Raw genomic sequence first — 11,373 nt, 5'->3', positions numbered from 1 at the left:
CGATTAGATTTGAGCGAGAAACTTTTAAATTACTTCATAAAGTTGTCTTAGTGATTATTATTTTTTCTTAGTTCAACAAAGGTGGTAGCATATCCATCGAGCTATGTGTAAATTGATGTTATCCTAACCATTCAACACAATACGGAAACACAGATTTTACCTTAAAAGAATTTTGAATATAGCTCAACATATATATCTACGACCAAAAGATCGAAAGTTCAAATCCTACCGCACGTTCAACTCAAATAATAATAATATTATTATTATTACTGTTAGAAAAAACATAGTTTCTTATGTACAAGCTAATACACCGAATGGAAAAAAGAAAAATACATATTTATAGGATACCATATAGGGAAAAAAAATCAAGGTGAATATTTTATTTACCATTCATGAATCAAAGTGAATATTTTATTTACCGTTCATGAATGCATCAAAGAACCTGCTGTTTACTCCCGTTCTGAAAATGAGCAACTCAACTTCACTCGTTATACTAATCTCAGTTTTAGCAGCTACAAAGAGGACATCTCCTTCACTGATTACATCACTCTCTAGTGATTCTAGAGGCAGCATCATCCCCTCCCCCCGAGCAACCAAGCATATCGAAGGACCGGGGCTTGCTGGAAATAAGACGGATGCTCCCTCAGGAAGAACGCAACAGTCAACCTCAAATTCATCGAACGGTGGAATGTACTTTGTTATGTATGGATTTACAGGAACTCCTTGGAGGATTTCAGGAAAGCCCTGCACAGATCAAATCTCATAAACATGTCATAACTTTTAGACTCCCTTTCACATTTGCAAACTTTTTTGATTTATCGATGGATGAACATCCAAGAACTTCATGTTGCTTCATGAACTTGATATCAAACTTACAAAGAAATGGATGTAATTGGGCACAAAAGTTTTACCAGTTTGTAAGTAAGCATAGCACAGAGAGTCTGGACATCGCGAAACTTGGGAGTTAGGCCAGCCCGGACGACATTATCAGACGTTGCCATGCACTCGATACACTCGCCACTTATATATGCATGTGGCTCGTTTGCTCCGAGGTACAGAGCTTCTCCAGGATTCAGCTTCACATAATTTAAGAAGAATGCTGCAATAACGCCCACATCATCAGGATATTGCTTCTCCAAACGTAATACTAGGAGTTCCTTAGCAGTTAGCTGCCTCACCTGAAGAAAAGATTAAATTAATAAAACAGGGCAGCTAGATGAGCACAGATCATAAATCTTACTCCAAAAGTCAGGGAGCAAGTGTACTCCAAATCGAGGTATTAAATTTCATCAACATCAATGTTTTATTCATATTTTCATCGACAATTTCTTAAAATAGAGATCTCGAAATTTCCGTTGACATTGACCTTTAAAATCTTGCTTCAAATATAGACACTACTCAACAAGTGGGTAAGAGCTCCATCAAAAAGTGTACTTCAAACATGACATTCAATCTCGAATGAAATCTAATAAAAAACTAGAAATTTCATTCACAGTGACATGGCTCATATTCATGCTTTCCATGTAGCAGAAATAAAACAAAGTCATTGTGGTCAAAATAGATGTTATTTATTATCTTCTTTCAAAGAAAACAATACTACAGAGAAGCTGCAAATATAATTAAATTCTTCATTGCTGCAAAGAATTCCCGGCCCTGATCTATGTAATAGAATAATGAAGGGTGATGGCCAGAGATAAACTTTGATTTCTACATTCAAATTTCTATAGGTGAAAATTGTGGATCACTTTAACAAAGCTTCCTTCAAAACAGGGGATCAGAATTTTCTTTTTTCAGGGAGGGGAAGACTTTCTCCTTCTAACTTTATTATATATAATCATTTAATTTTAAAAAATTTAGGGGGTAAATTAGAGAAAACTTTAAAGGCTTAACTTTCATTTTCTGTAATTTGTTAAACTGAGATCAGCTGGGGTACCTTCCTTCTTCAGTACACCCTTGTTGAATAATCAAATAAACCATTGCATAGTTACCTCACTTTCAGAGTGCAGCCGCCTCTTCAAGTCGGATATCGTGCCCGATATCATTGATTTGGTAGCCGACATTAACTGAGTGAAAGCTGACCTCAGGACAGACTTCAGGTCCTCTTCCTCATCTTCATCATCTAATAACAGCACTCTGTTTGTGTCTTCATGGCCAATCATTTCCACAGTCTCAGGAACAGAACGAAGAACATCCTTAAGCTCCTGGAAAGTAAAGAAAACAGAAGATGAAGTCGTCTAAAGTCTAAACATGAAGAGAAACAAAATTTTCTTTTCAACATGGGAAGAGAGAACCAAGGACATTCTTTAAAAAAAAACAGCAGCTGAGAAACCTGAGACAAAAAAGTTCTCTCAAACTCAGAAGGAGAACTATTTGTTTCACAAAATCCATCTATTCCCTCGTTAAATCTTGCAAGCTATCCCAGAAAATTAGCAAATAATATGGAAATTTATAACATATTATGCTAAACATTAACTTCCAACATTTTGTCTCCCCAGTTTTCCTTCCTCACTCGAGACTTCTGAAAAGTCATAAAAAGTTAAAAGCTATGTTGCTGCTAAAGGGACCACAATACATTAAACCACAAATCAAGGATATACAACGACATTCCAATAATAAAGCACGAGGAACGAATTCAACTGGACCAATAAACATAAAATATTTGGCTACTTGTCATATCAGACAAAGATTAACAAGTCCAAAGAAAGTTTTGTCAAAGAAAAAAAAAAGTAAACGGAGGATTTGAACGTAAGCCTGACGACAGAGAGCTTTACAATATAATATTTCACAGTTCCCAACGAATAGTATTCATTAAACAACAAAAGAAAAGTAAAGATCAAGATTAGGAAATCAGGTAAAATTCCAAGTTCAACTTAAAAAAATTCAAACAAACTTATAAAAGTGGAGACTACAAAATCAAGGGGAACCCAATAAAATAATCATCGAAAGCCTCCAGGAAATGTGGCAAATCTTAAAACAAACGAATCCATGGAACTTTAATACTCATCCACGCATCTCCCAGATCATCTGGAAGATTCGAGGTTCCCGATGAGAGGGAAAATGGGTAAACTACTCTTACCTCGAGACTGATGAATCCACAGAGAGCTTCGAACTCCGTAATCGCCAGTGCCATTTCCGGCTTGTGATTTGCGTCTCTATAAGCTTTGGGTTGCAACTTATGGAGTATCTTCGCCAATTCCTTGTCCGGATGAGCCTGTATCGACAATGCTTTCGCCACAGAGAGAACCTAAAACAAACGAAAACAGAAATCGAAACGAGAAAATTCGAAACCCATTCGTTTGGTTAACAAACGCGTTTTCGGCAAATCAATTCGTACCGCAGCGTACCTTGAACAGGAAGGGGAGGTCGGAGCCCCATTTCTCGACGACCTTCTCGCCGAGGGAATTAGGGTTTTCAGAAACCCAAGACTTGAGGGAAGTGGAATCGGACTCAACCGCACCGCCATTCTCAGCGGCGCCGATCAGAAAGGAAGGTCCGGAATCGTGAGTCCCCATCCAAAACTCCGCGTAGGGCTTATCGGAATCGACAATCGAGCCAGAGTTCAACGCAAAGAGCCTCGCGACTGCAGAATCCGGTCCTCTGATCCCCCAATCGTAGTTCTGGACGGAGCACTTCAATCGGAAGACATTGCTCTGCTTCGTCCTCAAAACAGCCTCGGACTCCATCAAGTACAGAGAGAGAGGAAGAAGAAGAAGATGATGATGATGAACGAGAAGGAAGTTGTGGGAATTTAGCAGAGAATGTTGAAGGGGTATAAATTGAGGTCCGCCATGGGAGAGGAAAAAGGAAAAGGAATTTAGCTGGTTTTTGAAGGAGTCAGGCAGAGAGGGAAATAAGTTCGAGACGGCGACTAGGAGAGAGAAACAGTATAGACGACGTTAGAGAGAGTCAAAATGTTGACTTTTTACAGTTTTTTTTTTCCCTGCGTTTCTTTGAATTAACAATTCACCGTGGATAAACTTATATTACATAATATTTATTTATTTAGTTTTTTTTGTGCTAAAAAAATATTTATTTGTTAGCAAAAATTTATGACCCATTTGACATCGTGTCTTGTTTTTCATTTCTTGGTTTTGAAAAACATAAAGTTACACTTTTATTCATCATTTTTTTTACCGACGTTAGAATAACAAAATCAAATTTGTATTATTTTATTTGTTTTTACCTATAAAATACATAATAAATATTTTAAAAATAAATAAATATTTAATATTAGTTAAAAATAATTTTAATATAAAATTGTTGCTTTTTTAGTTTAATAGTGTAGAAAACAAGGAATAAGAAAAGATTACCAAATATATTATTATTTCTTTTTTCAGTAAAAAAAAACAAGAAACAAACATTTATCAAATTGTTATATTTTTTCTTTATTAAAAGAACCAAAAAAAATATGAAATATTAACGTAGGTAAGTTTATTCTTAACAAATTATAACATTCTCCAACTAAATTGAAAAATGTTAAAATATAAATAATTAGATTAAAACTTTTTGAACAAATAGTACTAAATTGAATAAACACACCTGACACAACCATTTACAACTAAAACATATATTTATACTTTTTTTTCACTTATCTATTGTAGTTAATTTACTTTTTGACTTTAAACGAGAAATTATCGAATATTTTGTATCACGACAACTATAAATCGGCGAGAAGTCGTTTAGAATTCGTTAAGAATCTGGGTTAAGAATCTGGCGACAATGACGTGACAAAAAACATGAAAACAATGTTTTAATAAAACACATGTAGGTGGTTACTATTTTTGTAATGGTTAGGTGTATGGTTACAAAAATATGTTGTTTTTTTGTTTCTTAGTGGAAAATTATTGGTTAAATTATTGTACTACAAATCCAATGTAAATATTCATGATTTTTTATCCGTTGGCTATTAATTTAATAAATTTAATTTAAAATGTATCGATTTAGTCCGGTCAACATATCACGTTAGCATTTAAGTAACAAAGAATAATTTGTCGGGATAAAAATCAAAATTCTAAAGGGATAATAGAAGGAAAGTGTTGGTATTTCTTTCTTCTCTCTTTTGGGTGGTTGAGCTAAATTGGGGCGGGCACATGTCCCCGTACCCTCCCTCTTTTTCCTTTTTCAAATTTATGGTTAAATTATTTAATTTTACTTTTTTACTTTAATATATATTCGATAATTACACGCTAGCGAGAAGTTGTGAAACTACATGTAGGCGGTCGCTATTTTTGTAACCGTCGGGTGTATGGTTAAAGACGTGCTATTTTGGTTTCTTAGTGAAAAATATTGGTTAAATTATTGTACTACTCCAGTTCATGTAAATGCTTATAATTTGTTATCAGTTCTATTCATGTTAGCTATTAATTTAATAAATTTAGTTTTCGATTTAGTCTAGTCTTCATTTATGATTCAAAGAGTTACAAGGACCAATACAATCACGTTAGCATTTAAGTAATAGGGAAGAATTTGTCGTTTAAAGAAATTAATGGAAAGAATATGTGTGTATATATATCTTAATTTTTAATTTTTATTCCAGCAGTATATATATATATATATAAATATATTCTCTTTTTTGGTAGTTGAGCCTAATTGGGGTTGGGGTGGTCACGTATCCGTATCCGTACCCTCTTTTTTCTATTGTACGGTTAAATTATAAATATAGTCTTTATGGTTTAAGCACGATTTTAATTTAGTTCATCCGTTTAGTTAAAATTTTCATAAATGGTTTATAACTTGTATTTTATGCATTCAAAAAAATCCACTTATATTCTTTTAAGTCCTAAACTCTAATTTAGTTAAATATCACAGTTAGTCGAATAGACAACATTAGCCCATACCATATAAAAAAGTGTCAATATAGAGTAATGATGAAGACGAATTATGGAGTGACTAAGTAGTCATAGGGACCAAATTGAAACCTTTTTTAGAATCATAATGACTAAATTGAAATTGAACCCAAACTGTATGAACTAAATTGAAACTATTAAAATCGTGAGGACCAAATTGCAATAATTTTCAAACAATAGGCTTCATATTTTTCTAATAAGGAATATAAGGAGAAGAATTTCAAGTGGATGAATTGTGTTTGGATAGGAGGAGAACAAATTCTAATTCCATAAGCTAAGCTTTAACTTGCAACTTGCAAATGTAAGTTGATATGAGAATTGGGCATATCTTCTCTTGGTTGGGATATCCATTTCTCTTTATCCTCCTTTTAAAAATGAACATATTGGTGATGAAATCTTAGAAATATTTCTTCTTTCTTTTTTTCTAATAAAAAAGGCTAAGAAATATTAACCTTGATAAATATATTAGTAATTGTTTGTGTTTAAATAATAATAAGAAGGCTTAAATCTTATCTTAGGAGAATTTTTAAATAATTAATTCTAATACCTGAACTTAGAAGAAAAATTAGTTTAGTTTTTATTATTATTTTATCACATCAACTATGTTATACACACCGTCGATGTGTTTTTGAATAGGTGCATTAAGGCATAGTGAATTTTGAAGTGATATAAGTTAGGTGACGAAGTAAGTATATTGAATGAGTTAGAAATTGATGACAAAATAATTACAACGACGCAATATTGTTATTTTTAGAAGTTTGAAAGCTTAAAGATCAAAATATGGCAAATTTACGAAAAATGAGATTTAAATCTTATAACTATTATGATCTTTTCAACTTTTGAAAACGATCAACTTAGTTTCCAATTTGTTCAATAACGGATTTTATTTTTAAAAATTAATCTTATTTACTAACCTTTTTTGTTTTATTTATATATTTAAATTTTTTTTTTATAATTTGAGTCAATTTAAGAAAAATGAAAACTACTCCATTTTAATTTAAAAGAAAAAAACCTAAATTTTAAAACTTGTGTTGAAAAATAGTAAACAAGCATAGAAAAAGAAAAAAAAAATACCATTTTGAACATTTTCATATTTATATGTCCATTGATTCGACATCGATATAAGGAGTGAATCGACACTTACATAGTATTATTAAAAAAGTAACAAAATATCACTAATACTTATGATCATAGTATTAATATTAATATTAAATAAGTTAAAAGAATGAAATGCTTGATTGTTAATTTAAATATTTGTTATGGATTTTTTTATTTTTATAAAATTTTCATAAATATCAATCAACATTGACATTTTATCGATACTTTATTTCATATTTCTATAAAATTGAGACTTCAATATTTTCACCAACATTGATATTATTCGAAATTTTGAACAGTATAGATGAACCTATATCCGCTTATACATATTCATCGAGCCTCTCTTTCAAACTATATCTACATTCTTATCGTCTTTTCATGAATGTCAAAAGTCTATCTATTTGATAAGGAATTTCTTCTTTCACAAATATTTTGTAGTATTACTGGGACACTCTTGATTAGAATTTTTGGTCTCTATTCTCTCTGTCACAATTCATCAATTTTCTCCACAATTTTACACCACACAACTGGCATTGATTCCTCACATGGTTTTAAAATTTTGCAATCATCTTATATCTTTTTTGTCCTCTAAAGGTACTTTCCATGTGAGATTCTTTCATTTTGTTTGGCATATGAGAGTTAAGCTTTTATCACAAGTTATTGTCAATTGGAAGTTGTTCTTCAATTATGTGCACAAAAAGTTAAGTGATCATGTTCAACAAAAAAAAAAAAAAACTATAAGAAGTTGAACATCACAATTAATTTAGTACAACATTTTTTACCAATGCGTTCAAATTATTTAATTTATACACTTCTAATACGAAATTCTACTTCAAAATCATTTGGCAACAAGAGGAGTAACACATTTATATTATAAACTCTGGATAGGTTTTTTATCTTTTCAATGTAGGATCCTTAATGATGAAGGTAGGATTCCATTCAAGGGGCACGTCATTATTAAGTGGACAGTTAGTCATGCACACCAATCCCATGAGGTAAGTTCGGGAAAAGTCGAATGACAAACTACCAACTAAACCAATTACGTAATAGAAGTTTCTGAACTTGACTCTAACGTTTAAATATGTAACTGTACAACCGCATCTTAACCTCAATGCGTATTTCACACCTAGAATCTCGAAGATAACTGTTGGTTTGAATCCATGATGCCAACGGTTATCTAGCCTCCGTATAAATGCACTAAAATTGAATGAGAAAGAGGTACGCAAAACATTTCTAATTGAGATTTTGCATTATTAAATCTTGTACTGACAAAATCTTCGAAGTGCTGACTCCTATTTTGCAGGATTCATCTTCATGTTCTAGTATGCATTTGGGGTGCAGAGTTGTTAAACCTGGAGTTCTGAAATATGTATTTGGGATGAGGAGTTATTAAGTCTAAGATTGTACAAACTTAGTTTCTATTTGCTGATTTTTTCACTACAATTTTATTGTAATTAGAGCTAGATTTTAAAAACTTGTTCAAAGTTTAATTAATAAAGACTTGTTCCCGTTAATTATAAAATTAATTTTTTTACAAGATAATTTGTTAGTTTTTTCTATAAATATTTCAAAGTAAAATACCATCCTTTTATTTATTATTTTGAAAGAAAATAACATAACCAAATCAAACACACTTTTTTATAAGTAATTACACTTAAAATTGTAATTTTATATGTAAGTAAGTATGTGTGTGTGTGTATATATATCGGCTAATTTAAAAACTAAATATTTTATTTAATATAGTTAATTTAAATTAAATATTAATTATTTTACTAATTTTATCCTAAATTAAAATACAGTTTATAATTTTGTTACTTTATTTTAATATTTTTAGCTTAATATATATATATATATATATATATAACTATCATTATATAAATATGAATAAAATAGAACAATAATTTAATAATAAAATAACTTTTCGAAAATTAAATTAAGATTAAATTTTTTGGATTGAATAAAAAAATGAAATTTAATTATTTAAGTTTAACGTACCTAAATTTGTCAGGTACATAAAATTGTATTATAACTTATATAAATATATTTTTCAATAAAAGAAAATTATAAATATTCATAATTATGGTTGAAAACAATGGTATACATACAACTAAAAAATCATCATAATTTAGAAAATTTCAATATTTATAATTGGGGTACGGACAGATGAAATCAAAGCAATTAAATGAAAAAGAAGTTAAAATAACCAAAAATGAGAGGAAGAAAAGAGATAGAGATTAATATGACAGTAAAAAAGTGATGAGTGGGGAGAAAAATGAGAGAAAATATATATAGGAGCATGTGGGCCCATTGGAAGAAATGGAAGAAAAGAGAGAAATATTGAATAGTGATTTGGAGGGGTTGAATAGTAAATTTTGTTGAACTCTGGATTCATAAATTCCCCTCCCGAAACAGTGATTAAATTTATCCCCTCAACTCCATCCCACCCCACTCTTTGCCCCAAACATCCACTTAACGTTTTGATCGAATTTTTGGTTAAAAGTAAAACCCTTAATATTCCTAACGTAAAATTTTCGATCCATCATTTATAATGGTAATATTCCAGACCAAGTTGGGCGAGCATATTTAGTGAATTTTATATAAAATCCCCCTAAAAAAATTCATGGATCCGCCCCGGTTTCGGAGTTTGAAACTCATGAGCTTTTGCACTTTTTATTTTTTTATCTTTTAAGCTTGTGAATATTTTATTTTAATCCGTGGAACAAAAAATAGTACAATTATTAGGAGTGGGGAAATGAAAAAAAAAAAAAATCAATTTATCGCGAGAAGATGAGAAGGAAGGTAGTTTTCTTTAACTGTGGGGTCGAAATTTGTCCAGCAAGGAAACTTGGACGGAAAGATAACGCCGTTATCATTAATGGAAGTCGGTGGGGGAAGAGCTGAGTTGGATCAGGTTTGTTGGGTCCTTATGTTTGAATGTGGGCCCCAGTGGAGATCTAAAGTCCGAACAAAAAGTTAATAATAAAATAAAAAACTTCCTTAAAATTAAATCAACTATTAAAGTCAATTAATTTAAATTTAAGCTTACGTGTTATTGGAAATTACGTGTAACTTTATCCATGCATTTTTTAAAAGGTCCTTAGTCATACCTTCCGCCACGTCATCTACTTGAAATCGTTTTACGTTATCCAAAATGAAAATTGTCTGGGAGTTATGAGGGAAAGTTTTCAGAGTGAAAATATTTTTAAAGCTGGTAAAATTCTTTTTTAAATATATTTGGTTTCGAATATTATAATTATTGTAATAATTTTAGTTTTTAAATCAAGATTGTGAGTAATTTTTTTAAATTTATTTGTATATCTATCAGAACTACTATTATACTTTTTAAGATGATCCCATCAATTTTCTTCTATAATATCTCTTTATTTAGATTCTAAATTAAATCTATAGAAATATTAATAAAAATAAAATAAAAAATCAAAACATAAAATAAGAATTAATTTCAAAATAATCAAATTCATAATATATAAAATTTGAAGTTTAGATTCTTGGATTCTAAGATTTACTAACTATTTATTTTGAAACATAAAATGTAAAATAATGAAAAAAATGTATCTTAGACGATTAATCTAGAAAACAAAAAAATGACGCTGAAGGCTAAAACGTAAACGTAAAAAGAGTTGGTGCACACAATTACCAAGAGGCAAAGATAAATTTGATAATTGTTGGTAATTTTTATATACTAATTCTATAGTTTCAAAGGTTTAGGGACTCGAGGCCCGGGCTCAACATACATCCACCCTGATACTCAATGTGTCAATTAGTTATTTTCAACTGAATTTTTTATCTGATCTAAATATAGAAGTGTAATGGGCTTAGCATTAAAATTGGTGTATAGATTTTTTGTGCGATGGAGCGTATTTGACGTGGAAGCCTTGATCCAAATTCGAAGTTAATTAATGCGGGAGTTATTTAGAGACTTATTGTTAATTAATCTGTTACCTAATTACTTTATGATTAGTTAGTTTGTTAGTAGTGATTTTTTTATGCGTAGGTTGTTTTTTGGCATGAGTTTGCTTTCTGTTAAAGCACGCATCTGTCCTCTATTAAGTGCATGATGTGTGTGTAATTCCTACTTTTGGGGGGAATAATAAGAATTGAAAAATAAATAATTTTTTACGGATAATAAACATGACACGTGAGCTTTATCTATGTTGGAACAAGTTCATAGTTTCAAGCAACGTTAGAATCAGAAGGTCTTTTATTCCAAAGAGAGGAGGACGAACGATATATATATATATGGGCCCCCGATGCATTGGAGGATAAACTTTATTGTCGAGAGGAAAACAACTAGGATCACAAGTTAAAGCCCCTAAATGATTGTATATGGTCATCCGAGTGAGAGATAGACCCAGATGTAATCCGGAACGCAAAGAATAAAAAATATTATTCTTTTCTTTATTATTATTTA

General features: G+C 30.8%; 1 protein-coding gene across 1 annotated transcript; it reads right to left on the bottom strand.

The window, feature by feature from the left end:
- Window positions 1-241: 241 nt before the first annotated feature.
- On the bottom strand, window positions 242-3,814 carry MEE31 (Mannose-6-phosphate isomerase, type I). The gene is made up of 5 exons (XM_022287566.2): window positions 3,345-3,814; window positions 3,077-3,244; window positions 1,989-2,201; window positions 912-1,178; window positions 242-744 (listed from the first exon to the last, which is right to left on the bottom strand). The coding sequence occupies exons 1-5, from the start codon at window positions 3,681-3,683 to the stop codon at window positions 412-414; spliced, it is 1,320 nt and encodes a 439-aa protein (XP_022143258.1). The 5' UTR covers window positions 3,684-3,814; the 3' UTR covers window positions 242-411.
- Window positions 3,815-11,373: the final 7,559 nt, after the last annotated feature.

This window comes from Momordica charantia (genome assembly GCF_013281855.1).
Source record: "Momordica charantia cultivar OHB3-1 chromosome 8 unlocalized genomic scaffold, Mcharantia_2.0 BLBB01000008.1, whole genome shotgun sequence".
Lineage (NCBI taxonomy): Eukaryota > Viridiplantae > Streptophyta > Magnoliopsida > Cucurbitales > Cucurbitaceae > Momordica > Momordica charantia.
This window is presented reverse-complemented; position numbering and strand designations above follow the sequence as displayed.

Excerpts from the sequence above, each read along its gene's own strand:
- MEE31 (XM_022287566.2), bottom strand. The coding sequence starts at position 3,683 with ATGGAGTCCGAGGCTGTTTTGAGGACGAAGCAGAGCAATGTCTTCCGA. Across the intron at positions 2,202-3,076 it reads GTGGATTCATCAGTCTCGAG|GAGCTTAAGGATGTTCTTCG; the intron begins GTAAGAGTAGTT and ends TTTACTTTCCAG. Across the intron at positions 745-911 it reads CTATGCTTACTTACAAACTG|GGCTTTCCTGAAATCCTCCA; the intron begins GTAAAACTTTTG and ends TGATCTGTGCAG.